At 38.8% G+C, this 27171-nt stretch overlaps 1 protein-coding gene across 1 annotated transcript in view; it reads left to right on the top strand.

Annotated features, from left to right (window-relative positions):
• Positions 1-27171, top strand: part of KCNH1 (potassium voltage-gated channel subfamily H member 1) — a 185048-nt gene that overhangs the window by 76395 nt on the left and 81482 nt on the right. Inside the window, exons 8-9 of the mRNA XM_074863645.1 lie at positions 11175-11374; positions 15005-15257. Coding sequence (XP_074719746.1) covers positions 11175-11374; positions 15005-15257 — 453 coding nt within the window. The remainder of the gene's footprint in view (positions 1-11174; positions 11375-15004; positions 15258-27171) is intronic.

The raw sequence follows: 27171 nt of genomic DNA, 5'->3' as shown, positions 1-27171 counted from the left end.
TGATGATGTGCTAGGGCTAACTTAAACTGAGGTTCTGGCTACTTTTACGAATTGCTACAGCAACCTTACATCTCTGTGGTTCCTTAGATTTTGTTGATGCACACATTTGAAATAACTGGAACCAATCTCAGAAATTACCTTTTCCTAGGATCTTCTGGGAGTGTTAGGATATTAGGTGTTCTCCACCTGCTGGGGCTGGCCAAGTAAAGCTTCCCAGAGCATGCCTGCCAGAAAATGTGTTACTCTGTGGAGAGGTGAGAGCAGAGAGGTCAGTGTTTGTGGCTGGAGATGTCTGCCTCTCCCATTCAAATCAATTATTATAATCAATTATATAAAAGGCTCCAAGGATATGGAAATGTTGGGTTTGTATCCCTGCTGTATTTATGGAGACTGGAACAGGTCTAACAGTAAAAACTTTTTTCTTCTCCTTTCTCTTTCTCTCAAAATACCCAGTCACCTTTAGGTGAAGGAACTCTACAGGAAAATGGGAGACCTGTGTTCAGGTCTCTATTCCTGCACTGAGATTTGAAATGCAGGCCTATTGTATCCCAGATGTACATTGATTGCAGGGGAGTATAGTTGCAGTCTTCCCTAAATCATTCTTCCCTAAGCAAGGAGAAGCTTTGTGTGCCTGACTACTGGATGATGTTTGTAGCTGCAAATTATCAACAGAGGTATTTCATTACCTTTGAGAGTCCTCTGTACTTTCTGTTGGCCATCTTCAGCTTATTAGCATCTGCAAATGCCGTTCTTGTGTGTCTCATGGTTCAGGCACTGCACAAGCAGCATAGTTCTCTAAAAGTGTCCCAATGGGATATTACTACATAATTACTTCTGACTCTATATGTTTGTATATGTGCAGATATATTTGCATTTTGTGCTGTCTTGCTAGCAAACTCACCAAAGCACAAAGTGCAGCTACCTGACATTTTTTAGATGCCAGATGATTTCTATGTAATGTTTACTTTAAAAAGAAATTAGGCAGTGTCTCTTATGCAATAACATCTACCCCTGAATATAATGATGTATTTTTTTTAGAAGTTAGGTGTGGAACTCCCAGCTGTATGCATGCTTTCCTTTACTGCTGCTTTTAGTTCTGCTCAGTTCTAATAAAACAGCAGAGTCAGGCTGGAAGACAAGCATCTTCAAGATTGGAGCCATAGGAACAGTAATGATTACCCATTTCTGAAATTTAGGCTATAACCTTCTTCACCACTGCAGAGAAAAGTGTTCTTCTCACATGCAGTCATCTATGGTTTCTCATTAAAACCCCAAACAATTAGAATCATGGAATACCAGGTTGGAAGGGACCTCAAATATCATCTGGTCCAACCTTTCTTGGCAAAAGCACGGTCTAGACATGATGGCCCAGCATCCTGCCCAGCTGAATCTTAAAAGTGTCCAGTGTTGGGGAATCCACCACTTCCCTGAGGAGATTATTCCAGTGGCCAATTGTTCTTGTTGTGAAAACTTTTCCCCTTATGTCCAATTGGAATCTCCCCAGGAGTAACTTGTACCCATTGGCCCATATCTTTTCCTTGTAAAAAGGGAGTTTCCTTCTTTTCTTAAGGCTGAAGAAACCCAATTCTCTCAGCCTTTCCTCACATGGCAGGCTTCCCAGTCTTTGATCATCTTTGTGGCCCTTCTCTGGACCCTCTCCAGCCTGTCCACATCTCTTTCGTATAGTGGGACCAAAACTGAACACAGTATTCCAGGTGTGGCCTGGCAAGCACTGGGTAGAGTGGGAATATGACTTCTTTATCTCTGCTGGTGATGCCCTTGTTGGTGCAACCCAGCATCCTGTTGCCTTTCATTGCTGCTGGAGCACACTGCTCACTCATATTGAGCTTGTTGTCCACCAGGACCCCCAGGTCCCTTTCTGCAGAGCTGCTTCCTCGCTGGGTAGATCCCAGCCTGTGCTGCACTCCTGGATTATGTTTTCCCAGGTGCAAGACTTGTCCTTGTTGAACTTTGTAAGGTTCTTGTTAGCCCACTCTTCCAGCCTATCCAGGTCTTCCTGGATGGGTAGTTGTTTCAGTTATTTTTTGATAAGCCACATGCATTTTCACTAATCTGTCACTTCACTTGTCAGTAAAGCAGGCCCCCTGGAGAAGCCACTGTCTGTGAGCTTTTCCCATTTCCCATTCCTGTGCGTATTGTATGTACCTATTGATTTTGGTCTGCAAGCACATCTGTGATTAGTGTGTGGGAGGAGCATGACTCAAACCTAGTCATTCCAGTGACAATTATTCTTTAATCACCTCAAATTAGACTTCATCTGTGAATGTCGTCTTTATCTCAGACCTCATTGGTTTACTCAACATAATTAAGAGCTTCAATATTCTTATTTGTGTTATAAATACCATTAAATATTTGTAACTATTTAACGGCACCAGAAGAGGGAAGCTTTTGGACCAGTTTGTCTTTAGGTTTGTTTGGGAAGTGTTTGAAAACAGTGTATGGAATATAGCCACATAACTTGTTTGTACTTGTTGCACCCAGAAGTAAAAGATGTGCATGTGCAAGATGGGATTGGCAGGTCACTCAGTGTCAGCTGAAGAGCATCTTGCAGTCTTTCTGTGGTTATTGAAGTAACGACACCCTGGGAGCCTGGTTTACCAAGGTTATTGCATCAGAAGCTTGAGATGGAGCTGTGGAGAAGCAAAGCAGCCATGTGGAGCACAGTTTAGTTAAGTGCAATAGCTTCAGGGGTTTAATTTTGCAGTAAAGTTGATCTGAACTGAGAATTAGTTGTGGTCCTTAATTCTGGTATTCATTCATCCTGTCAGGTGCAGCCATGCTCTTCACTCTATCTGGCTGGTCTGTCAACTGAACAGGCTTGACACCTTCTTAGTGATTAACACAACCTCTCTGTGTAGCTAATGTATAGATCACTGGCTGTTTTGCAGTGTGACTGCTTGGAGCAAAGTCAGCTTGAGCAGTGCTAGTGAGTGTAAGCCAGATAAGCTGCGGAAGACCTAGGCTTCATCTCAATTACACACTTCTGGGTTGTTTTAAGGGTTTTGTTTAACTAGTTTTTGGTTTGGGGACAATGCAGTTAATCCAGAGAAGTTACTTTTCTCTGGAATCTGTGGGACAAGGAATGTACAAATTTTACACCAGCTGGCTAGGTGAGGCCTGCACTCTGCCACCCACCTCTGGTTCACTTCACAATGAAACCATAGTACCTTCATCCCACTCTGCTTTTATATTGGGATAATTTATAGACATTAAAATTTTACCTTTTCTTTTGTTCTTAGAGAAGACAGAGCCTAAAAAAAGACTGTGATGTACTTGCTACTTATACAGCAAAAGCCTTTGTAAATCAGCAGATTAAAGTTAGTGGTCAGAGAGCTGCTTTGTCTCAGTATTTCTCCTGACTGTGTCCTTGACTTTAATCACAACCATACCTGCTCACACCTGTGGAGTAGTGTTTAAAGGCTATGTTTAAGTGCATAGCTGAGTGGAGGTTTTAAGCCTAATGAGAAGTGAGACCACTGCAGCCTCAGGGGAGGCTTGGGTCGGTCCTTCCTCCTTGTAGTCTTACTGGTGGATTCAGATCTGAACATACTGAGCAAGAAATGCAGCCAGCTACCAACTTCCCACATGAGTGCTCTGGTGGGAGTAGAGGGAATCTACCTGAATCCATTTATCACTGGGAACAAAGGATTGCTCTAAATATCTCACTCGAATATAAGGTACCTTAATTAAACGAAGTCTGGAGCGATGACCAAAAGGAATCACACTGGAGAATACTGCTTGGGCATTTGTCAGCAAGTGGCTTCAGCCATCAAACTCTTGTGTTGCATCAACAATGGGGTTAAGTGCCAGCAGTACAAAACCCAGCAGAACATGTGGCAGCATTGTAGGGAAAGGGCCAGAAAGTTTGGATAAAAGATGATCTCCTTGAACCTCTCCAGGTTTCCCTCCTGCAAGGCTTTGTGGAAGACATCAAACAAATCATAGAGGAAACAGGATAAATAGAGGAACTATACAAAATATGTATGTATGTAGTCTCATGTGAAAAGATAACAACTTTTCCTTTTTAATCCCTCCTTCCTTTAATCCTCCTCCCTAACTTTTTTTTTTTTATGTGTAGCTCTATTTCAGTAATAGATTTAGGAAAAGCGAGAGTGCTTCTAATTGGGGGTAATCATTTAAGGTAAGTTGAGGGTAGATTAAAAAAACAGCTTTCAAAGCAAAAGCCTTCATATTGGTGTAAGTCAGTAAAAACCTAGAAGCAGTATCTGGAGATTTAATTTTAACCAAGTAATTGAAAATGGCCATGCATTACCCTGTATAAATTGTAGAAGAAAAATGATGCCCTTAAATGGTTCAGTTGTCATTTAAATGGTGATCTGTTCATTAGTGCTGGGAAATGAAATGGAAATCCATTTCAATTTTCTAGACAATTTAAATTTTATTGTCCATAAAATTCTACAAAACAGTAAAATAGTGTAATTTCTTGCAAATTGCAGAGGATTTAATCAGATTTTGCCATTTTAATAATTCTCGTCATGGTAAAACCTGCTAGTGAATACATTGGGCTTAAGTCATCCCTTGTTGATAAAAGTGTTCTACTGGTGAGTCTGGCCTTGTGTGTTTGGAATACAGATGGTTTTTGCAGCTGTGATCTGTTTGTACAGTTAGTTTCCTCTTGATAATCAAATTGGCTTAGGCTGGAACAAAGCTTAGCATTCACTGAAGTACACATGCTTAAAACATAGAGCATCATCAAGATCCTGCTCCACATTTAAAACCCTTTATGACCCTCCTTAAGATGTTCTGATAAAAATCTTGTTCTTTACTGGAATTGTAGTTGTTTTAACTAGTTGTGAAAATCAGTACATTTCCTGGCCATTCTGTCTTACCTTATCAGAGATGAACCAATCTTGTGGGGGATAAAACATGGAGAGGTAACTGGAAAGTGCCATTTCTGTGGAATTATCTTACTTTTTCTCTAGTCTTACCTTTGAGTAATCATGCTGATGTTTCCCCTTGCAAATCTTCTTGCCTGCTGCTCTTGCTATCCCATATTGTTGTATTCTGACTGAAATAAAATTTGATTCTGCAAGGAGCTTTCTGTGGACTCATTGATTAAACTGTAATGGTTCTCTGAAAGGCTTTTTGGTATCAAGGGCTAAGGCCCTAATTTCAGTTAATTACTAGGCATTACTGTGTTTGCAGTTAGTTATGGCTATCTGGCAGGTTTAAGAATTTACCTGTAAATTGAGGCAGAACATATATCTTCATATCTGGTTTGTGATGCATCTTTGGATGTAAAATGATGTTACCCATTGGGACTAACCAGTCAGTGGAAGTACAGGGCCTTGCAGAAATACTGATGCCTTCAGATAATTTAAGTGAGAAGAGTCAGGTGAACTCATTGGTCTGCAAATGCTGTTTGTTTATAGAATAAGAACATGCAGCTCTATTTTCCTGCAGGTGAGAAAACGTTGTGGTTAGGGATTTCAAAGTCTAGCAGCTTGAAGTCTCTCTGTATTTAGGATGATCTTCTCTTTAGCTCCTTTCAGTGTCATGCTTGTGTTGTCTTCTGTTGGTTTCCCTTTACAGCACAAATACAATGTACAACCAGACTCTTATTCCTTAGTTTTGCAACCAAGAGTTTTCTTGCAGGGCTGATGCTGAAGTTTGTTTTATTGGCTTTTATTCACTTTTGTTCAGATTGTTCCTCTGATCATTTTTCTGTGTTTTTTCCCATGCTGTTTATCTCAGCTCAGACATGCTGAAGGCAAAAGCAAAACCTGTTAGAGATTTGTGCTACCCAGGATGACCAGGCTCCTGAAATCCTGTGAACCAAAACACCTGTGATTCCTGCTACCAGCTGTGTGGGTGCTACCAGATCAAATGAAAATAAAAAAACTTCAGTTTTGAAGCATCTGTAGAGATGCTGGTGTTCAGCATCTTTGGAAGGTTTGGTGTTTTACCAATGCTTGCCTCTCTTCTTCCATATTAAGCCTTAAACTGGCAAAATCTGAGTGGTTTCAAGTCACTGAGATAACAGGAGGTTATTTGCCTGTGGGTCTGTGCTGCTGTAGTAGCAGCTTTATTTTGCAGAGTTAGGAAAGGGTGTGAGTAGAGAAGCAGTGGGAGCTCTTTGTGGTGTTCGTTCCATAGCTGTTCTTAACTCTTCCCATTCTGCCCTTACTGCAGACAGCCTATTTTAAGGTGCACAGATGTTTCTACTACTTTAGTCCTTGGTAGTTGCTTAAGTGGCTTCTTAGAACAGCTGTTCCCTTGTTTATGTCTCTGACTTTCATTTCATTGCAGTTCTTGTTTGGTTGGTGGTGGGAAGAGGAAAAAAAACCCCATGTTTCTGCTCTGTTGTTTAGCCCTTGTCAACTGTGTCCTCACTAGTGGCCTGTTCTTCTGCAGGGGAGACATTTCCATTGTAGCTGGAGCCCAGTGTGGTCCTTCTATGTCCCATCTGTCGTCAGCAGGGTGATTTCAGCAAATGTGATGATTGTGAGAAGATTTGCAGTAGGATTTGACTAAGAGTTTAATAAAATTTGCCTGCGGTCTCATCTTTCATCCTGGAAGTCAAGTGGTTCTGCCACATAGCTTGATGCTCATGTCCCTCATGGCCTATTCAGGCTTTCTGCTTTGCTCTTCGCCATTGAATTGATTTTCAGGCTTGCTCAGTGGATAGTACTGTGCCAGTTCTTTGATCTTTGCTGTTGTTACTGCATTGCTTTTGCTTGTGGGGTACTTAAGCTGAGGTGCAAATTACAAACTGGTGGAGTGAAAGAGGAGGGATGTGGAGCAGTGTATCGGTTCACTCTGGGAGAATAGAGAGCTGTGGGAAGAGCGGGATCTAAGAGTCACCAGAACAGCATGGAGAACTCCTCTGGGAATTTACTTTCACTTCAAAAAAAGTATTTTTTCCCATGTGAAAATGTTATATAAATATATTTTGAAAATTCATAAAGTGCATAATATTGACCTATTATGGCTAAGTTGTTTACATTTATTCACTACTAGCTAAATAAAATATCTCTATACATTGTATTATAAAAAATAAAAGGTAGATAAAAGATTACAAATAGGAAACTTTGTAATATACAAAGCTTCCTAAGAAATAGGAAGTTAAGCAGCTCTGCATCTGCATTGATAGAAAATGGGGCAACCTATTTAAATTCTGTACTATTCTAGGAGGTTATATAGATACTTTTAAGTAAATATTACTTCAGATGCTTTGGTTTCAAGTTGCAAGACTACAAATAACAATTCTATCAAATCTAGTGCTGTAAACAATTTGTTGATAGATACCTTTTCAGTTTGGTATTTGCTTGCAAACTGTAATTAACTGTTCAGTGTTTTTCCTTTTAACTGCATGCTCTCTACCCATAAGTAGGCATAATTACCACTAATCAAGACCCCTAATCTCAAGCAATTATAAGATCTTTCATTGTTTTAATTGCACATTTAAAACCAGTATGTTTTTCTCATATAATTATGTTATAATCCATACAATTATTAATTTCTGCTTTTCTTTTTATCTGATCAATGTTAATTTTGTGTGACCTCACAACGTGTTATCTGAAGAATGCCTTTGAGGCATGCAATTTTTGTGGTTAATTTACAGTTATGTTTTGTCTTCAGTGAGAAGTGATATAATGCAACAGGTTTTCAAGGCTGTGCTTTCTCTCAGCCATCTATGAACTCAGTCATTTGTTGTAAACTAGGAACTTGTTAGTGAAACAGAAGTGCAATTATACGTTTAAATCACCTACTACTTGTAAATCCAGGTGCTTGCTCTTTGAATAGTGTTTAGGTTAGCACAGTCTACTCCTTTAGTATGTAAAAGGGGTTTGTTTTGTTTTTTAATTGTTAAGTGGAACTTCTATGCAGACAGACCGACTTTTTGGATCAGCTTTCCAAAAAGTGAAAATGAAGGCAGTTAAGTTTTAGAAAACACTGCAGGGTCTTGAGGGCAAGGCCTAAGAGGTTTTTCACTAGTTGATGTTGTCTCACTTGTTGCTGTATAGTTCTTATGCACACATTTTGTATGCAAGGGCTTTGGATGAGTGCATTTTGAACAAATAATCATCAATCTGATGATTCATCTCAGGAACCGCATGCAGCACTTACATCTGTAATTGGGGTAATTGCAAAGCTCTCATTCTTACAGATAGAAATTCTTCCTCTTATAATTCTAAAATCAGATCCCAGATCTTTTACTGTGGTAGCTGAGACCTACAGTGACTTGTATTTATTTCTCTATTCTTATTTGTTACATCATTAAGAGTAGCAGATGATTTGGTGACCTTTCCAACCTGTGTCTGACCTTCATGATTCACTTGTGCGGGTAATTGGCTATTGAAATTACTATGCTTTTATCTTTGACGTTATTTAAACACCGCTTTAAATGGGGTGACACAGACTGCATTGTAAACGGGTAGCCACATTGTTGGGGACAATATGTTTGTCTTTTGTCAGAAAAGAATATTAATGTTGCGGGGGGGGCTCTATCTTTTCTGAGGGATCTTGACATTCATGGAGAGGAGGTGTTGGAGATTTTGCTCTGTCATAAATTGCCCAACTTTCTTCCTGTAGCAGAATATGTTTCTGAAATCTTTCTGGGACTGCAGTGTACTGCAGTGGGTTCATTTCATTAGTCCTTTGAAAAGAAGGAAAAGCACACAGCTAGCTATTTCTATGCAGGTCAATGTTTAATATGCTAATGTATCTACCCAATGTTAGGCTGCAAAAATCCTTGGCTTTAACGTGTCTTTAATAGTAATAAAGTGGATAGCTAATGATAAATTAAGGATTGTAAATTTGGGATTTTTTTAAAAAATAAAAAATTAATTGGGCAGGAATAATTTTTCTTGCCAAGATAACTGTCAGGCTGGAGCATAGTAGCTGTAATTTGCAGTGGAAACTGCTCTAGGACTGCTTACCTCATAATAATCAAAATGAAGAACCAAATTCCTGTTTTTTTCTTTAGTCTTCATGTAGCTGGACAGTAATGGGACAGAGTGGGGATTCCATTTTACCTTTGCTGGCATAGAGATATACATCCCAAGATACTGAGCCCCCAGGTCTCACTATTCACCAGGGAGCAAGAGGTAGTCATATGCACACATGTATGGTTGCCTGGAAATCTATAGATGAGAATTTGATTGTGACCCTCTTCCTAATCTGTCTCCTATTTTCAGCACTATATTGGCTGGCAGAAGAATGGTGTTTGTGGATGCCTTGTGCTGCTGCAATGTCCTGCCAGTGGGACTTTGCAGTTTTGAAGGTCCTGGGTTCGTTTTCTCTTAGGGAACTTGGTAAAAGTCCATGTAAGTAGGTCCTATGGTGGCAGTGTTGTAGGGTTGTGTTTACATCTGCATAACAGAGCAAAATGGGGCATAGTTAGGGAAAGGTAATGCTGTTCAAATACAAAATACTCATGGATTAAGGAGCATTTATAGTAAATTTGTTTTTTAAAGCATTTCTTCATTCTTCAGTACTCATTGCATCAGACTTCGCAATATGGTTTAGCTCAGGCACAATTTAAGGTTAAACTGAGAAATAATCTATACATTTCTGGTCACTGTATCCCTATTCATAGTCTTTACTTTTTTTAAACTGAGTTTGCACATTTTTATATATATTTTTTTATGCCCGTCTGTACAGAGGGGTAGTTGGAAAAGGGGAGAGCTGGTCTCTACAGGAACTCATAAAAAGAAAAGTCGTACAGCATCAAGAAGGAATTCTGTAGAGAATCAGCAGTGTAAAGGCCTTGAGCAAGTCTAAATTTAACTTTCATCTTTCGATGATCAGGGGAAGACAGTCCTGTAAGTTTCTCTTGCACATTATCAAAGTTTTTTTGTTGGTCATAAAACCCTAAAGCATCTTAGTTGGCTAAAGGATATCTGCCTGTAACACTGACCTGAATAAATAGCTGCATTCTCAAAGGAATGAATGGGATGAGGAAACTTTTTAATTTTTCTTTTTTTTAAGGAGAGTGTGAGGGAGGAAATATACAGCAAAAAAGGCAAAATATTCTCTTGTTTTTTATAAATATGACTTCTCATTTATTTTTACCTCGAGTGGAAAAGATATGATACTGACAATTTGGTGCCTGTTTTGGGGGACAGGAAATGATAAAGAGGAAGAACTTCCTCAGCAAGCCAGCACACTTACTGGTGGTTATTGGCGCATCTGCCATCTGACTGTTCCTCTCCCTCTACAGCCAGCCTCTCACATATCACTGACCTGATTCACAACATAGGAAAGCTCCCATTAAGGCTTCCTGTCCTTCCCTTTCGTTCAGAGCTGGATTGGCTAGAAGAGCCTGAGCTCCAGATTCTGCAAGCCATCAAAACATGACCATTGAGATTGCCACCAGCCTGCTGTTCTGTCTTGGTCTTCGGCAGGCGGATCTTCTCAAGTCCCATGTGTTTTCATCTGCTTCCCTTCACACCTGGAAATACTGCCTTTTTTCTTTCTCATGTTTATTCTTAAACCCATCTTGATGAACCAGCTGGCTTCGTAACTGTGTTGAATGAAGTCAGAAGGGCTGTGCAGCAGTCTGCCTTTGAGGGCTCTAGCTCTTGCCTCAGGCCTTGCTGTTCTTCTGCCTGAAGATTATAAAACATAATGTGAGTTTTTATGTATTATTAAACTTACAACTATAAATCACTGACCCATGGTAGCTGTTTATTACATATTCTATCTTCTGCTTTGATGCATTGTTGTTGTCACAGAGGTGGGTAATGATGACTCGGCTTACTCCTGTGGTAATGCACTTAAAGCTTGGAAATCTGTCACTGATGGCATTTCAACGCAGGCGCTATAAACCAGAGATGAAATTTTAAAGTATTTGCTGTCAAGCTATTTGTCTTAAAATTCTTGTGTCTTCTATTGTGGTTTCATAAGGTTTTGGATACTACTGAATTGATTGGACAAAGACAAATAGTTGTGTTTCAGGAACTCTGTGCTGCAAACCTTGGCATTGCAAAAGTAGGTGGTGGTCCTCAATTTGCGGTGCTGAAGGTGATCTATAAAATGCTTGTGTTCAGTGGGCCTTCTTAACAAAGCACCGACATTGCAAGCATTTCTATGGGTCTGGCATTTCCAGTCTTAAAGCACAGCGGAACACAGACGGATCATCACCACTTATTATGTATTATATCTCTTGTTTTTCATCTTTTTTACAGCCCTTCTGTATGCAACCATTTTTGGTAATGTGACAACCATATTTCAGCAAATGTATGCTAATACAAACAGATATCACGAAATGCTGAACAGTGTCCGGGACTTTCTAAAGCTCTATCAGGTCCCTAAAGGACTGAGTGAACGTGTGATGGATTACATCGTTTCCACCTGGTCAATGTCTAGAGGAATAGATACTGAAAAGGTAAGTAAATTAAACTGCAAGGAAAGAAGTCACATCCTGAAAGTATTTCATTAAAATAAACAGGAGGTACTTTCTTAGTAAAGAAGACAAATGTTCTTTAAATAGTTCCAAGTAGTAGCTTCCCTTAATTTTCAACTTTCAAATACACTATTTCAGCTATTCTGTCATACTGACATGTGTTAGTGGTAAAAGTATGTATGTTTTGCTGGTGATATGGCATAAAATAGTATAAAAAATGATGAACGGAAGAGCTTGGCTTTCAGTAAACAAAGAAGATAACTAAATAAAAAGTTCCAAGTTTTAACACAACCTTGGAATTTCTACAAATGAGATTTTTTTGCAGTGTTTGTTGTGTGAGGTTGTTTGCAGCTCTGTGGGCCTGAATACAAAGTAAAATTTGTTTTGTCTTTGTAGAATTTGATTGTAATATTCTGTGTGAAGGTTAAATATATTAGTGAAAGCTGCAAGTCATTACTGTAACCATAACGTGTTGTTTGAAAACTGCCTTATGTGAGGCAAATGTTATCATCCTAATTTACTTATATTACAAGTAAATTCCCATCATGTCTTTTAAAATAACGAATGTACAAAAGCAACTACTTGCTGCTTTCATATTAGTTGCCAGCTTTTATGGAGATAGACATTTTTTCTTCTGCTTGCAAAGAGATGTGATCTGTGTAGTGGTTTATTCAGGAAGTCATACCAATGCTCTGGTCACCAGCCTTCTGGTTGGCAGCTTAATTTAGTATTCTAAACTGTAGATGATGCAGTTAAAGAGCAACCAATCTCATTTCTGTCTAGCTGTTAAAGCATTGTTATGAAAGAGTAGACCAGATGTGGCCTTGCACTGGGCTGTCTGGAGACCAATGGGTACACAGGGTACTGTTTGCTTTCCTAAATGGTCTTCAGTGTATCTGCCATTTAGATCTCAGACCATGTTTCTGGGAAGCACTGTCCGTCATACTAGCTTTCAGAAAGAAATGGTATTTTAGTACTGGCTAGTGCTGATTAGAAGCTGCTCAGCCTGTTTTCTCACAGAATATCTTTGTGGGGCGTTGTGCGTTTGAGGTAGGTACATTCGGGGAAGGTGGAGAGACAACATCTGAGGATACACAGTGTAGTGAATGCTGGTGCTTTCATTCACCCCCCAGTACAAGCTCCTCTCATCATTTTAACAAAGCAACAAGAAAAAAATGCTATGTAAAACATGTTTGTTTTAGCTTATCTTCAAAGTTCATTCTTGGCTTTCTCTGATAAGGAGAGAAATGCTTTAAAAATGCCTTTGGAGACAGCAGGATAACCAAACCAAGCACAACTCACTGTAGCCTTTGAGAATTATCTTAATAAACAGGAAAAAAAAAAAGTCTCCAATTATCAGGACATCAAAGAGCTTAATATGGTGTTGTTATCAATAACTGGTGTGTTCATAGCGGTGACTGTAAAACCAAGAAATCAACTTTCATCTGCACAAAAGCTAGCAGATATAAGACCGACTAATGGCAGTACCAATCCATAAACTCAGGTCTGAGCTCTGTTGGTTTGATGCCTGTGTATAACTTCTAGGATGTCATGCAATGAATAAAACACGTATTACTCCTGTGACAGAACAGTGGAAGTTGTGCTGCTGTGTAATGCCATGCAGCTTTCTACAGATGAGGCAGATATTTAAAGATGAACTTAGCACAGAATCAATCATTTCACTGTTTTGTAGGCCACAAATTTGTCAGTTCAGTGTTAACTGCAGGCATGCCAAGGAGTGAATAATCAGCTAAAAGCAAAGTCTGTAAGTCTAGAAAATGCCAGTATAATAAAATTTAACCAAGAGCTGCTGAAAGGTTCTAAAATTAATCTGTGAATATATGTTTCTTGCCTCCCATACAAACGAAAGTCTTCTGCCATTTGTACCTCTCAAATATCTTTAATCCCTTTAATTTTTGTGAATTTTGGAGACAACTTCTCTGAATGGAGAATGGAAAATGAGTTAACTTCCTCTTAGACTGGGAAAACCAAGGGGTTTTTGGATAAGAGCCTCATTTTAAATATTCTCTTGTATATTTAGGTTTTCTTACTACTATTTCTATTAAAACAACCCTTTTTGTGTGTGATATTCAAGTAACTGTGAAGAGTGTGTGTGTGTAATTCCAGTAGCAAAGTTTGGCAAGCATCTGCAAATACAGAATATTTTTATTGTCAGAGTAAATGAGATAATTGCAAAGACAGCCGTGGCCGTTGCCTGTGTTCCATGTTAAATGTTGGTCTTGCTGCCCTAACCCATTTCTGTGAACCTTTAAATCTGAGAACTGGCAGGTTCGGCTGCTGATCCCTGTGGGGCAGCTGAGAGAGATCATCCGTGAGAGCCCTACACTGAAGCACTATAGAAATATATCTCTTTGAGAAGTGATATCTGTAGTAGCAGGTCTGCTTGGAGGTGGGCCAAAGGTGATGATACTAGTGGTAGTCATTTGCCTTTGGAGTAGTAAGCGTAATATGTGGAACCAGTGCCATGCACAGAGTTGTGAGCTTGGTTCTCTGCTCAGATCTCGCACAGAGCCCCTTTGCAAGGTGTAGGCATAGCCATAGTGCTTCCTGTGTTACCTTTATGTTTTCAAGGAGTGTTTTGTATTGAAGCAGCCATCTCTTTCCATCCCAGAAAATGTGTGGGAGTAACTCTGAAGTTCACCCAGAGTGCTCCTTAATTGGATGGAATAGTTATTATGGGGGAAAGAAAATGACACAGACTTATACTACTTTTCTCAAATAATACGTCCTGAGATGCACTTCATCACAGAATATCCTCCAAGGATTTTGTCATCTCAAAACCCTGTTCACGTTATGTATTTCCAGTGTTTTTACCAGGAGCTTTTAATCTGTACATGCAGTAGTAATTCTGTATTCTTTCCACTCAGCTGTCTGTGTTATATTAAAAACCTTCAGAAATGGCCCTGACTGATACCCGCTGTGCTAAGCATCAGTTTGCGTACCCTTAGCAGCACACATCATGAATTGCCGTGAGGAACAGTGCATGTGGAAGATCAAAAGTTGCCCAACACAGTATGATACCTTAAAGTCCCTTTCTTGTGTGAACAACAATGTGTTACTGCCACTGAGGGGTGAATTTGAATACCTGTATATCTCAGTACTATGAGTTAATGAAACTTTTAACAACTTTTTTTTTTTTTTTGCTAAAGAGATATGAGATTACACTTCTCCTCTATACAGTATTCTCCCACTTGGAGCATATAATCTGTGCAGGCTTTTCATGGAATCTGCCTATCAAAAGAGTGACCTACCCTCTAGAAACAATCTTTCAGGAAGCTTTTCTTCACCACTTTATGTACTGCTGTGCTCTCAGTTCGATTGTCTTAATAACTTGAAGCCTTATCCTGGTAATTCAATATCCAGCAGAGCATGTTGCTGAGAGGAAAACATTATTTTCCTTCAGGTATTCTAAAGTAGACTAAGTTAGTATTGTGGATTATGTATATAAATAATATAAAAATAAATGTACGGACTGAGATTAGAAATTTTATAAGAAGGAGGAAAGTAGTTCTTAAACTCTGTGTAGTAAACTAGGGATAATAGGCACATACAAGCTATGCACAGGAATTGATTGCTTGATTTCCTTCTCAGGTTTTGCAGATATGCCCTAAGGACATGAGAGCAGATATCTGCGTGCATCTGAACCGCAAAGTTTTCAAGGAACACCCAGCCTTCAGGCTGGCGAGCGATGGGTGTCTTCGAGCGCTTGCCATGGAATTTCAGACAGTGCACTGTGCCCCAGGAGACCTGATCTACCACGCTGGTGAGAGCGTCGACAGCCTTTGCTTTGTGGTTTCGGGATCTTTGGAAGTAATCCAGGATGATGAAGTCGTTGCTATATTGGGTGAGTTTCACAGCTGATAATATGCATTATGCACAAATATAGATGCGTAGAGCATTTTTATAGCCTCTTCTACTCAAGCACTTAACTTTCTAAAAATCTTCAGTCAAGTTAGCTTTACCACAGCCTGATGAGATATATTTTACTGTGCATAGGTAAATAGGAAGGGAAATCATCTAATCTCCAGATTGCTTCAACCCTATTTCTGCTGGTCAATGGAAACTCTACTTGAGCATTGGGATCCTTGTCATTCTTGGGGTTCTCCTTGTCTTGCCACATCTCTTTTCATTAGAAATTTCATCGAGGACTACAGAAAACTTATTTTTGAAGTGCCTGGCTTTCCTGCCTCCCTCTTACCCTCTGATAATAATCCACTTTTGCTGAAAATTTTCCAGTTAGATTTACTTAAGATCTCATGTTGAAATAATACTTATCTCTTTTAAAGTCAAAGTAATATAAAAAATTTAGAGCTGACTTGTGTTAACTTGGAATGACAGCTTTCGGTCGGAGACATTAAAAAGAAGCTGATAGTGGTGTGAACAACATTCTGAGGCAAATCTAGGAGAGAAGAGTGTGATAATCCAATAGACATAGATGAATCATGGGGTGGCTGGAGCATTGAGGTGGTGATACTTATCATTTGGTTCTGTCAGACCCTTTTGTGATAAGGTAAATTCTCATGGTGGCTTAATCCAGTCTCTGTCACTCATAGTATCCTGGAAAAAGAGAAGAAAACAGCTTGGTAGTCTTACTCTTTCAGAACATGTACACCCAGCTCTCCTAAGAGGAATGTCTACTGGAAAATGAGGGGCTAATAAATATGCTGTGTTAAGTTTTTCTCTACTTCTGAACAGGATTGCGTATATAGCATAGGGTGAATTTAGTGTCCTGGAGAGTCAAGATCGTATTTTGTGCCACGTAAGAAACTAAAAAGGTGAAAAGTACGGGGATAACTGATTCTATGTTGTTCCAGAATCACCTGTGCTGTTCAGTGCTATATGATATTAGCAACTTCTGCTTTTTGAAGTTGCAGATCAAGAACTTAATACCTTTTGCCATGTTGAACTCTCTTGAATTAACATGGCAAATGTAGAACAAACTAAAGCCTCTCAATTTGTGTCACCTTTTGTCCCATAGTGCCACCTCCTGTGACCATTACAAGAAGAAAACCTCAATAGATCTTTAATCAGTATAGGTAAAAAGCACTGAAATAGAATTTTTGAAAATATCCTTTAAAGATACCAATTTTTTCCTCATCTTTACCATTAACTTTGTGTTTTATCATAATACTCACTTTAGAAAACACTCAGACTAGATTCCTTGAGAAATGTAAAGGAAACCTGAACCCTTGATCTCTGCAGCTGCAGAGTGATAACTACAGATAAATGAGGCTGATCCCTTGGTATCTGAATGAAAATATTTTGTTATTGCTGTTCTCCTGGGACAGTAACTATTGATCCTCTTCCTCCACACCTTTTTTTTTTTTTTTTTTTTTATATTGGAGTCAGTTCTCTGTCTCTCATCAAAGACCTCTGTCATTTTCTTTTGTGAATATTGTAATCAGAGAGGAAAGTAAAATGAAGTGGGATCTATTTGTGATTCTGTGAGATTTCATTTTGGATCAGTGTATATCAATTTTTGTGTTTCAGTTTCTGGACTAAGAAATCCCTTCCACGTGTGTGTGTACCTTCATCCCCCAGGCTGTGAAGCCTTCTGTTGAAGGTTTCTCTATCCTGATAAGAAATCAGAGAATCACAGAATCGTTCAGGTTGGAAAAGACCCTTGGGATCATCGAGTCCAACCATCAGCCCTACTCTACGAAGTTCTCCCCTATGCCATATCCCCCAGCATCTCATCTAAACGACCCTTAAAGACATCCAGGGACGGTGACTTGTGGTTAACTAAGTTTTTCAGTATTCTAAATCAGTTGGACTTTCTTATCCTTCAGCATTACATAATGTAACCACCACATTACTGAAGGATGCTGCAAGGAGATGGGGTCAGGATTTCCTCCCTGACTTCTTTGTACTCTCAGTTTTCTTACCTGTAGAATAGCAATAATTTTTTTTTTATTTCATGTTCAGCTAAATCTGTCAAGTTCTTGATAAAAGTACACCAGATAAAATGAGGCACTGCAAGGAAAAAAAATAATGTCTATATTGTATAAGAAAGGTGATTGTTGCTGATCATTCAGCCAGAACAGCCTATGCCACAAGTTCTGTTTACCAATCACAACTAAGCATAGCTACGAACATCGGGCACGTAACAGCAAACCATGTGAGGAATTCTGTAGGGTAATTTCAGTTAACAGGTATGTTGGAGAGACTGTAATCTTCTTTCAGACATTCTTATAAAACCAAAAAAAATAAGTGCATAAATTTTTCAAGGTGAATTATTTGTTCAGCTTTAGCTCTCACTTAATAAGCAGCCTTTGGAATTTGCAATGTAGCCTGTATCTTCCTTACAATGGAGAAATAAATTGCATCTCTAGATTAGTCTGTGTGACTGCTGTGCAGCATTACATAAACCAAAGGCAAACTACACTTAATCCTTAAAGGATCCAATTCATATGAAACATTTTCAAGTTCTGAAATAATTTAGCCTTGCAGAGTGGCATATAAAAGTGTATTGTGTAGCCCTGGAATTAGGAGTGTGTTGTGTACACTTGCATAATATCCTTCCAGATCAGTTCTGTGCAGTACCCAAGAGACGGGTATATTCTCAGTTCAGTCTTATGTTCTTATGACAAAGCACCGACTTTGATTGACTTGGATTAATGTGAGTACTGAGTTGGAAGAAATTGCACATAGGCCAGCAGTGAAAAAAATGTACATTTTTTTGTGTCTCCTGAGATTGCCTTCCCCATTAATTTGACTTAGAAACAAACACAAAAATGAGTAAACTAAAAAAATTCTTTGCAATGTTTACAGTAAAAACTTTACAAAATTGACACATTTTGTATGAAGTTTGATTTGTTGGGATGAAAGAAATTTTTGAATTCTATCCAAAATTTCTGCTGAATTGAATTACAATCTTTGGATATGATGTGCTGAAGAAACAAACCCAAAAAAGTAGAAAATTACCTTTAAGCCAGGTGATTGATTTATTTGTGATTCATTCTAATACAAATGGGTCAGAAAGGGGAAGACATAGCAAGAAAAGCCATTGTATTACTATGCTTTTCTATGTTAATGTGTAAGTATATGAGTGGGATTATGTAGAAGTGAAGATTAACTAGTGGAAAGCTTCTTGGATGAGATACAATTCGGTTTTCTGTAGTTCATTGCTCTTCCATTTATACCATTGTTATTGCATAGGGTGAAGCACTGATGTACACTCAGCACTTTGAGGAAGATAGAGACAAATCACGTAGTCCCTGCCCTGAAGAGAACTGAGTGAAGCACAGGTTGTGCAGGACTTCCATTAAGAGTCTGTTTTCAATTTGGCTTTGCTTTTAACTTTTCTAAGCCTTCCCATTTGGGCTGATGTGGCTTTATCCATCTGAGACTGACATAGCTCTTTGAACTACTCTTGCTTAAAAACTTACCCATTTATCTAAATGTGATTAGAGAAAATGGGTTGTTTTGTCACTGTTGAAAACAATCAACCATTTACCTGCACTTCGTTTGGCAGCTCTAGTTTCTGTGATTTGGAGCTGACCTTTCAGGCTGAGCCACTGGCCATCTGAAAACTTGACCTTATCGCAGGTCTTTGAAAAGTTAAAATTTACTCATGCTCCTGAATTAAATGTGTTCCAGGCAGGGACCATAAGTTCTGGCTGCAGCTTTCTTTGAAATATGCGGGGGAAAAGGGATAGTAGTAGAAGCGTAAAATAAGCCTGCGTAGCTAGTTGTTGTTTCTTAATTTAGGGAAGCTTGAAGACCTAAACTGTCATTCAATGCACTTTTTGTATTTTTTTACTCTATGAAAGTATGCATTTCCTTAGTGGAGTGTGAGAATGTAGATTGTTTGGAACTGTGGTAGTCAAGAAGCTGATGTTGGAAGTCCAGCTGAGCAGGTGATATGCCATTGCTGGGGCTAACAGGGTACTTCCCTGGTCCTCCAGCCTTTTAGTCTGGACCTTTTTAATCTCTTCTCACCATTGGTTAGAGGAAGTGCTAGTTCTTGTGTTATGTCTCCAATTGCATGTGTGCATAGATAATTTAATGAAAATTATAGAAAATAATGGCATAGTAGCAAAATTAACTTTTTATAATTTTATGGAAATACACAGAATGACTGGCTAGGAGGCCTTCTTAGAAAAGGATTTATGTTAATGTGTATGTACAAATATCTGAATGTCTGAGAGAACCTTAAATTTTCAGACTGCTGCAAAGTTTGTCAATTAATGACTCCTAGAGGGCCTGACTGAGCAGCCAACTTCATTTAGGTGAATTGTTCAGAGTTGCTGAAGTGGTCTTGATGATCCCTGCAAGGGGGCCCTGTGTGTGTATGGATAGTAAGACTGGAGGTTAGTCTTGCGGGTTTAGAGACCAGCAGCCTTTATTTAGCAACTAAAAAGCAAAGTCTTGAAAACCGCTGTGATCTTCAGAGCTGAGGAATGGATGAGAAAAATAACATTTACTAGAAGGTTTAGTTAAAAAGAAAAAACAAAACCCCCACACAAACAGTTTAACCCAAGAGTAAAGCAGTTTATCCCAAGTATTGCATCCCAGCTGTTCTGCATTTATTATGTTCTTGCTATCCTTATTTGAGCTAAAAATTTTCAAAAGAATGAACTTTTTTATTGAGTGTTGGTTTAGAAGAGTATTAATCACAGAATCGTAGAATATCCTGAGTTGGAAGGGACCCACGAGAATCGAGTCCAACTCCTGACTCCAGAAAGGGCAGGTAAAGTGAATGACATAAGAGGGGAAATCAAGGCAGTAATTTATTGTGAGCAAGGAAAATCATTGCCCTCCATAAGGACAGTTTGCTATTGCTATTCCTTTTGCTGCTATCCAAGCTGAAGGGAAATAACAGAATATAGATGTTATATAGGTATGAAAGTATGCAGTAACAGAATGTCAAGAATGAGAATTTACAGGCTGCCTTCTTCACCATCGGGGGGGGAAAGTGGGATATATCACTTTGGGGGTGGGGAGGGGGAATGCTGGGGGAAGCGTGCAAAGGATGCACATAGATATACTTTTAAGATCACATGTGAGTTGAGGAAGTGAAAACTGGATGTCCCTGAAATACAGATCTTTTATCGTTATTTACAAAGCTATAATGTTGACAAGATTGGAGACTGTTGTTTTAACATGATATTGGAGAGCTTGGTGTGCAATGTTTTGTTTCAGCAGGATATTAAATGCTCCATTTGCTTTGTGTGGAGAAATTCCTGCTGATTTAATTCGATCTAATTGCAATCTTAAAGGAACATTATAAGAATAATTGTTTGTTTTCTTTACAATTGCTTTACCTTATTCATTTAGCCATAAGCATTTCATTCAGATGTAGACACGAGAGGTTTGATTCAGATTTTGGTGGGACAGATTTGCATCCAGATAGGGCAGAGCAAATTGCAAGGGCAACTGCACCACAGGGATGGCTTATTTTAAAGGAGGGAAAATAGCAGTGCAGAAGTGTTTTCTGTCTTAGACCTTCTCAGTGGAAAAGCATTGCATCTTCCACACAATCGTGTGAAGATTGCTTCTCAGCGCACTTGAAGATGTTGCATAAATTAACTATGCTGAGCCCAGGCTACTATCTTTAGACTGTCCCCAGTACCTGAGCTAACTCAGGTTTCCCTAAACTAAATTGCTTTGTGTACAATCCCATTTTCAGAATTTAATTGTGTGTTTTGGGGCCTGTTGTTATTTAATGCCAAGTCTTTGAAAAAGCCCCTTAATTCTCTGCTTCAATTTTCACCTGAGTTTTAAATTTAGGTACGCCTTCCTGTGTTAAAAATGCCAAGCTGCTGTGCTCTTAGGCTGCTTGCAGGATTATGGATGGCATTAGAATTTTCTTACTATTTTCAAAGATGGTATCTAACATCACAACATTGTTTGTGTTATTGAATAAGACTGTAACATGACCAGAAGTTCTTTGAAAATGGAATGATTGAAATTAAAATCCATCTTTATCTTCGGTAGTTCTATTGTGCTGTTGTGCTTTTTCTATTTATAGTTTAAAGTGTTTTTTTTTTTCAGGTTGACATATATAGGCAGATGGGACAAGTTACATGTTTCTACGAAGTGATTCAGTGAACATCAACTGAAGGAATGGTTTTAAAAGTCTGATTTCCTCAATGTGTGCCCCAGCACACTATTAGCAACAGTATTAGAAAGGGAGATCTGACTAAACTTTTTAAAACACAGTGGCATAAAGAGGTCTACTTTTATACAAAATTTAATTTCACGGTGGATGTAGGAGCAGCACTAAAACTTTTATTGAGAAATACAGGTTTGTTCCAAATGGTGTTTTTGCACAGAGAGTATTCCTGTGCTCCAGACGTCTAGAAAATGTCGTGTGAGTTGCCTATTTTGAGACTTCAGCCAGACATTATGTGTTCTATGCCTAACTTCCAGCAGAGCATTAAAAGTAGGAATCGCCAAATCCACTGCTATCTATAGAAGGTTTAAGACTGTGCAGGGTATTGGAGAAACAGATTTTTAAAACATTTAATTAATGCCTTCCTGGAATAATTGGGGAAGAGGGGCATTCCCTGTGAATAGAGGCTTCAGTCGTGAACTTCTTGGCAGTTCAAATTAGTTGATTTTTTTTCTACAGTTTCATGTTTTATTGTTGCGAGTTATGCAACTCTGCATAACATGCTCATAAATAGTCTGATACCACCACATGTGGAAGAAGTCCCCTTCAGAAGATGGTAATGTCTGTCAGGCTACTGGCAACAGTGACCCATGATGCACTGGCAGCTGAAATTGAGCTGTGATGGAGATGAGGTGCTCCCTTCCAGCACGTTCCTTGATATCTCAGGCTGTGTTAGGAAGGCTTGCTGATCACGTTTCTGTGCATACTTCAAACAGGTATGAAGAGGTAGAAATTACAGAAATCCAGCTTCTTTGTTAAATTATAAAGGCACTGATTTCTGGCAGGTGAACCACTGAATTAATTTTAATTTTTGCTTTGGATTGTGGTAGAATCTTGTTTCTGTCTCAGAATTTTGGAGGAAGAAGAGTAATTTTTTTCACTGAAAAGCCACATTGGAAAAAAAATCTGAAAAATAAATCTTCACAGAGCACTTATTTTTCTTTGTTTTCTCCAAGTCTCAAATTAAAACTTTCTTCAGAATTTTTTTCTGAAACATTGTTAAATTTATCCTCAAGGAGTTTCTAGAAATATTAAATAAAATGAAGTATACTATAGCTGTGAACTTTGTGAGGTTTTCAAAATATTTGCTTTCTATATTTCAGAAGGTAAAATCTACTATTTTAAACTCTTGTGAATCCATTTGTCTCAAATAAAAAAAAAATTTGGGCTTTAATGTAAGCTTCAAGCCATAGCTATAACATGTAGCCTGTTTCAAAGTCATCTGGGAGTACCTCCTGAGGTTATTGCAATTTGAGCCTCTCATAGAAGTTTTTGGATGAGAGAACTGGCACTGTCAATGCAGTGCAACACAGACTGAGCTGTGGTTTTCCTATTACTTAACCAATGCAAATAACTAGTCACAAATGTATTTGAATTTATTTGAGCTGGCAACTTCATGTCTTCTGAGTTTGTACAAGCTGGTGACATTTATAACATTTTTTACAGTAATCATTAAAAAGCAAATAAGGATAAATGATTCAGATTCTGGTGAAGTCTCCTAGCTTTTTCTGAATAAGCCTGGTAGGGCCCAGTTGACATTTTAAAACTCTTCTTCTCATCCCACTAAGTCAAGTAGTGAAATATAATCTGCACTCTATTCAGAGAGACAAATAAACACATTAATTATCATAATAATAGAAATCTTAGCTGTAACTAATTCATGTTGTTGCTACTCATCCCCTGTTCTAAAAGAAATGTTTTTATTTTGTCTGTACAGTAATGTGCTTCAACAGAGAAAATTGATGCAGTTGTAAACTGTCTGCAAAATGTTGCCAAGCTGTGTTTTAAAACATGAACAGATACACTGTGTTTCTATTTGTACACCGGGCAAATCACCAAAAGTGCAACTTCGGTTTGTTATCACTGTAACACTTCTTTTGCTTTCTCTGGCCCTGATACTCTGTTTTGTTTTGTTTTGTTTTTTTCCTTAAGGTCTTATTAGTGGAAAAGAGTGATTAAAACCTCTGGTTAATGAGAAATAGTATATTCTCTGCAGTGCAGTTGGTCATTCACTTCTCATTACATGTCTCCTTTTTGCTCTTGAGAAATCTTAAGAAAATCCAAAGCAGCAAATCACTTGCATCATCCATGCATCATCTCCTGCCAGTTGTACTGTATTGGAGAACCAAACTACAGGCTATTCAATGGCTGTCAAGTTGTGCAATTTATCTGTGGGATGGATACTGAATACTCTACCTTGATGCCCAATAGTGGCTGTTTTTTCTGGCTGGCAGATATTCGTTGTCTTAAAACAATGCACCAAGAGGAAGAACTATTTTTGCTCTGCTGCCTCTATTTTCTTTGCATCTTTCTTCTCTCTGTCAAATGGGAAAATTTAAATTGCATGCTGTACTTAGATAAGGAGGAGATGAGGGAAGACAGGAGAGGGAAAGATTTTCAGTTGAAGCCAAATAGACATGTGGTGATCACAGAGGGGGTTTGGCCCGAGTCTTACGTCACTGGCTTTGAACACTAGGGGTAAATACACTGTCCTTAGTGGAATTATGCAATTGGTAGGACCCTGTGACATGGTCTAACTTCAGATCCTCTGGTTCTGCTCAGATCTGTTCAGGAGGGAAAATAAAAGAGAGAGAGAAAAATCAGGCCAAGTTTTTTTGTTTTTAAATTTCAGCAGCATTTTAACTGAGCAGTCACTAGAACAGAGACTGACACACAGACAGTCTGTGTTTGCCTTTAGAGCAGTTGGTGTCTCCTACTGCTTGGAGGTGGAGAACAAATCCTGAGGGCGCAGGCCAGTGTGGGTGCTTTGGGGAGCTGTGCTGGGGAGGTCATTGCGCAGGTGTGGCAGCCGCTGTGGATCAGCATCACAGATAACAATATGTGCTAACACCTGAGTTCCAAGATACGCTTAGTGCTGCATGGCTGTTGAGGTGCCATCAAGCAGAGTTTGGTCATTCTGGCTCATCTTTGGGTCTGATGAAACTATGTCAGATCACAGTTCTTCTGTAGTTCAAGCATGCAGATGAAGGCAGATATGGAAGGGACCTGAGCTAGACTCTGGTGTTAGCTGCTGTAACAACTATTACTATTGATTTGAGAATGATTCTACCATTTTGTCTGATGTACTGAAAAGCTATGGATTGCCATCAAAGTCCATACTGACTTGGAAGATCTTCAGCACATGAATCCATGGCCTCATCTTCTCACCCTGCTGCTATCACACCGAAATTGCACCAGAACTCCCAGACACCCTGAACCCAAAAGTGAACTAAGTAGGTTATCAGTTAAAATATTCCACATAGAGTCATAATTTTTTCAGAGTAGGGTAGAATATCTTCTGTCTGAGAGCTCTTCAACACTTCTGTTTGTAGGAGTGAAAAAAACGAAGGGTTGTTCTGGTAGGCACATCAGGGCAATACAGCTGTAGTGTGCAAGCATGGTTCTTTTCTCAAACAGAATCAGCAGTTGCTAACACTTGACTAAATTGCAATAATCAGATCTTCATTAACGGTGCTGCTTTCAGGAGACAGAGTGGATGTGGCTTGACCTTTTGCCTGACTCAAGGCTGAGTTTGCAGAGGTAACAGAGAAATCCTCTTTTCACTTATAAGATGAATAGCAAATTTGATATGGAGAAAAGATTAGGAAAGAATAAATATGGAAACAGAAGGTGCTGGTTTTGTGAAATAATTCTTCAGTGTTTAAATATATCAGGGTTTGGGGACTTGTTATTATAATTAAAACAAACAGGCAAATATAAAAGGCAGAAAACTATTTGGCTTTTCAGTGCATGCTGAGCTGATGGTGGAAAAGGTCCTCAGCCCACAAATCCAGCAGGGAATATAAATGATTGATGGTAAAAGCTTAGATCATCCACTTTAAGTGTGATTGACAGATAGTGTTCCTGGCAAATGTCTGGAATTCAGCAAGCTGGGAATGAGAAATGCAAAGTACTGACAAACAAATGGCCATCTGCATTTCTCTAGCTTTTTAATCTTTCTTCAGAGGTAAAGTGAAATATATAAAGCCTGGAGTTACACGTAAAAAGACGCTTTTGACTCAGGTTCTCTAATGCAGCCGTTACTTTGCCAACCACCTTCTGACACACTTAGAAGTCTCGCTTTACTCTTCTTGCTTTCCAATTACAGATGTTTTTAATAAAACACCCACTTAATCTGCCTTTTTTTTTTTCTTCCTTTTTCCTGAGTGATTGATCTTACTTTATGGAGAACATATAAACAAAGGGAGATGGTAAGCAGTTCCTTATTATGTGTAAGAGGACAATTGTTCTAATCCAGTGCAGGTACTCCTGGGTGGAATTTTAATTCCTGCTTGCTATAAAGACTTCCTGCTGCTCCTTTTTTCCCCCATTTATCTATGAATGTCAAACACAAGTTTTTTTTAGAATCTGACAATCTGGATTGATATGCATCATTTAGAAAATGCACTTGACAGAAACAAAGCAGTGTGATACTTGTATGTGTGACTTGCTTTGGAAATCGAACTGTAATGTAGGATTGATTTTTGACTAGATCACTGCCTGTTAACTTGATTAACTTCAGGGAAATTTTTAATGATAGAAAACAGTACTACTTCTTGTTTTAGCCTGATTTGTCTCTTAAAAATTGAGGCTTCTGTGGTCTGACTCAGTTTGTGGTTCATGTGTTGCTTTTCTCTGGTTTGGCTCAACGGGCACCCAACAGACATTGCTCCTTCACATGCTGCTCTTGCCAGCAATAGGAAGTGGCTCCCTGGCATGACAGGGAACTGCAGGAGGGGGAGTTTTTTGGGGGTTACAAATAGCAAGGGGAAACTGGGGTTGCTGCCACAGGTGAAGGACACAATTGTGTCTTTCTGTGTTATATGAAAAGCAGGATTAAATTTTTAAAAGTGTAAGATGTAACTAACTTCTGCTGTATATAATTTCATACGTAGGCAAAACAACACCATGCTGTTTGTACTTGCATTGTACTAATTACTCTTCATGTTGTTGTGGGGCAGTAAAATAATTATTGTCATTTTAAGGTAGAGAAACTTGTCTGGAGATGTTAAATACGCTTAGAAACGAGCTAGAATTCTTCTCCCTTATGCTTGGACTACCAGCTCTAACTGTTGCTCATCAGTGATGGCACATTTCAATGCTTGATAGATTCCAGAGCGTTAATTAAAACAGTTGTTTAGCTAATTGCCTGGAAGATTGCGAGTAAAAGCATATTTATTCCAAAGGCAAACAATCCATTTTTACCCAGTGAAGCATATCAGTTTTTATGGTGCATAAAAATTGTTTCACTTCAATTTTGAATATGTTATGTGTTTGTCTGTCTAAAAGCTTGTAGATGATGATCTATTTTAAGTGCATGGAAGCTTTTTTCTTAGGCCATTTTTAATGTATGTACTGAAAAGGCATATGTTTAAATAATTGAAAATGTGAAAAGTCATTGCCATTAAAATGCAAAGTTGTTTACTGCACCGGGCTATTGGGCTACCACCCTGCTTACTGATATGCAGCCCTGATAGTGCCAACATCCAGAAATACTATGTAAAGAGACTAGAGGTAGAAGAAAGGGTATCACTATGGTGCCTTTGCCTGACTTTGTGGGAAAAAATGTGCTTACGGAACAGGTGGTTTCAGTGTATATATGCTTTTAAAATGAAAATACAGTCTGTGCTCCTCCAAAGTG

This window comes from Strix uralensis, chromosome 3 (assembly GCF_047716275.1).
Source record: "Strix uralensis isolate ZFMK-TIS-50842 chromosome 3, bStrUra1, whole genome shotgun sequence".
NCBI lineage: Eukaryota > Metazoa > Chordata > Aves > Strigiformes > Strigidae > Strix > Strix uralensis.
This window is presented reverse-complemented; position numbering and strand designations above follow the sequence as displayed.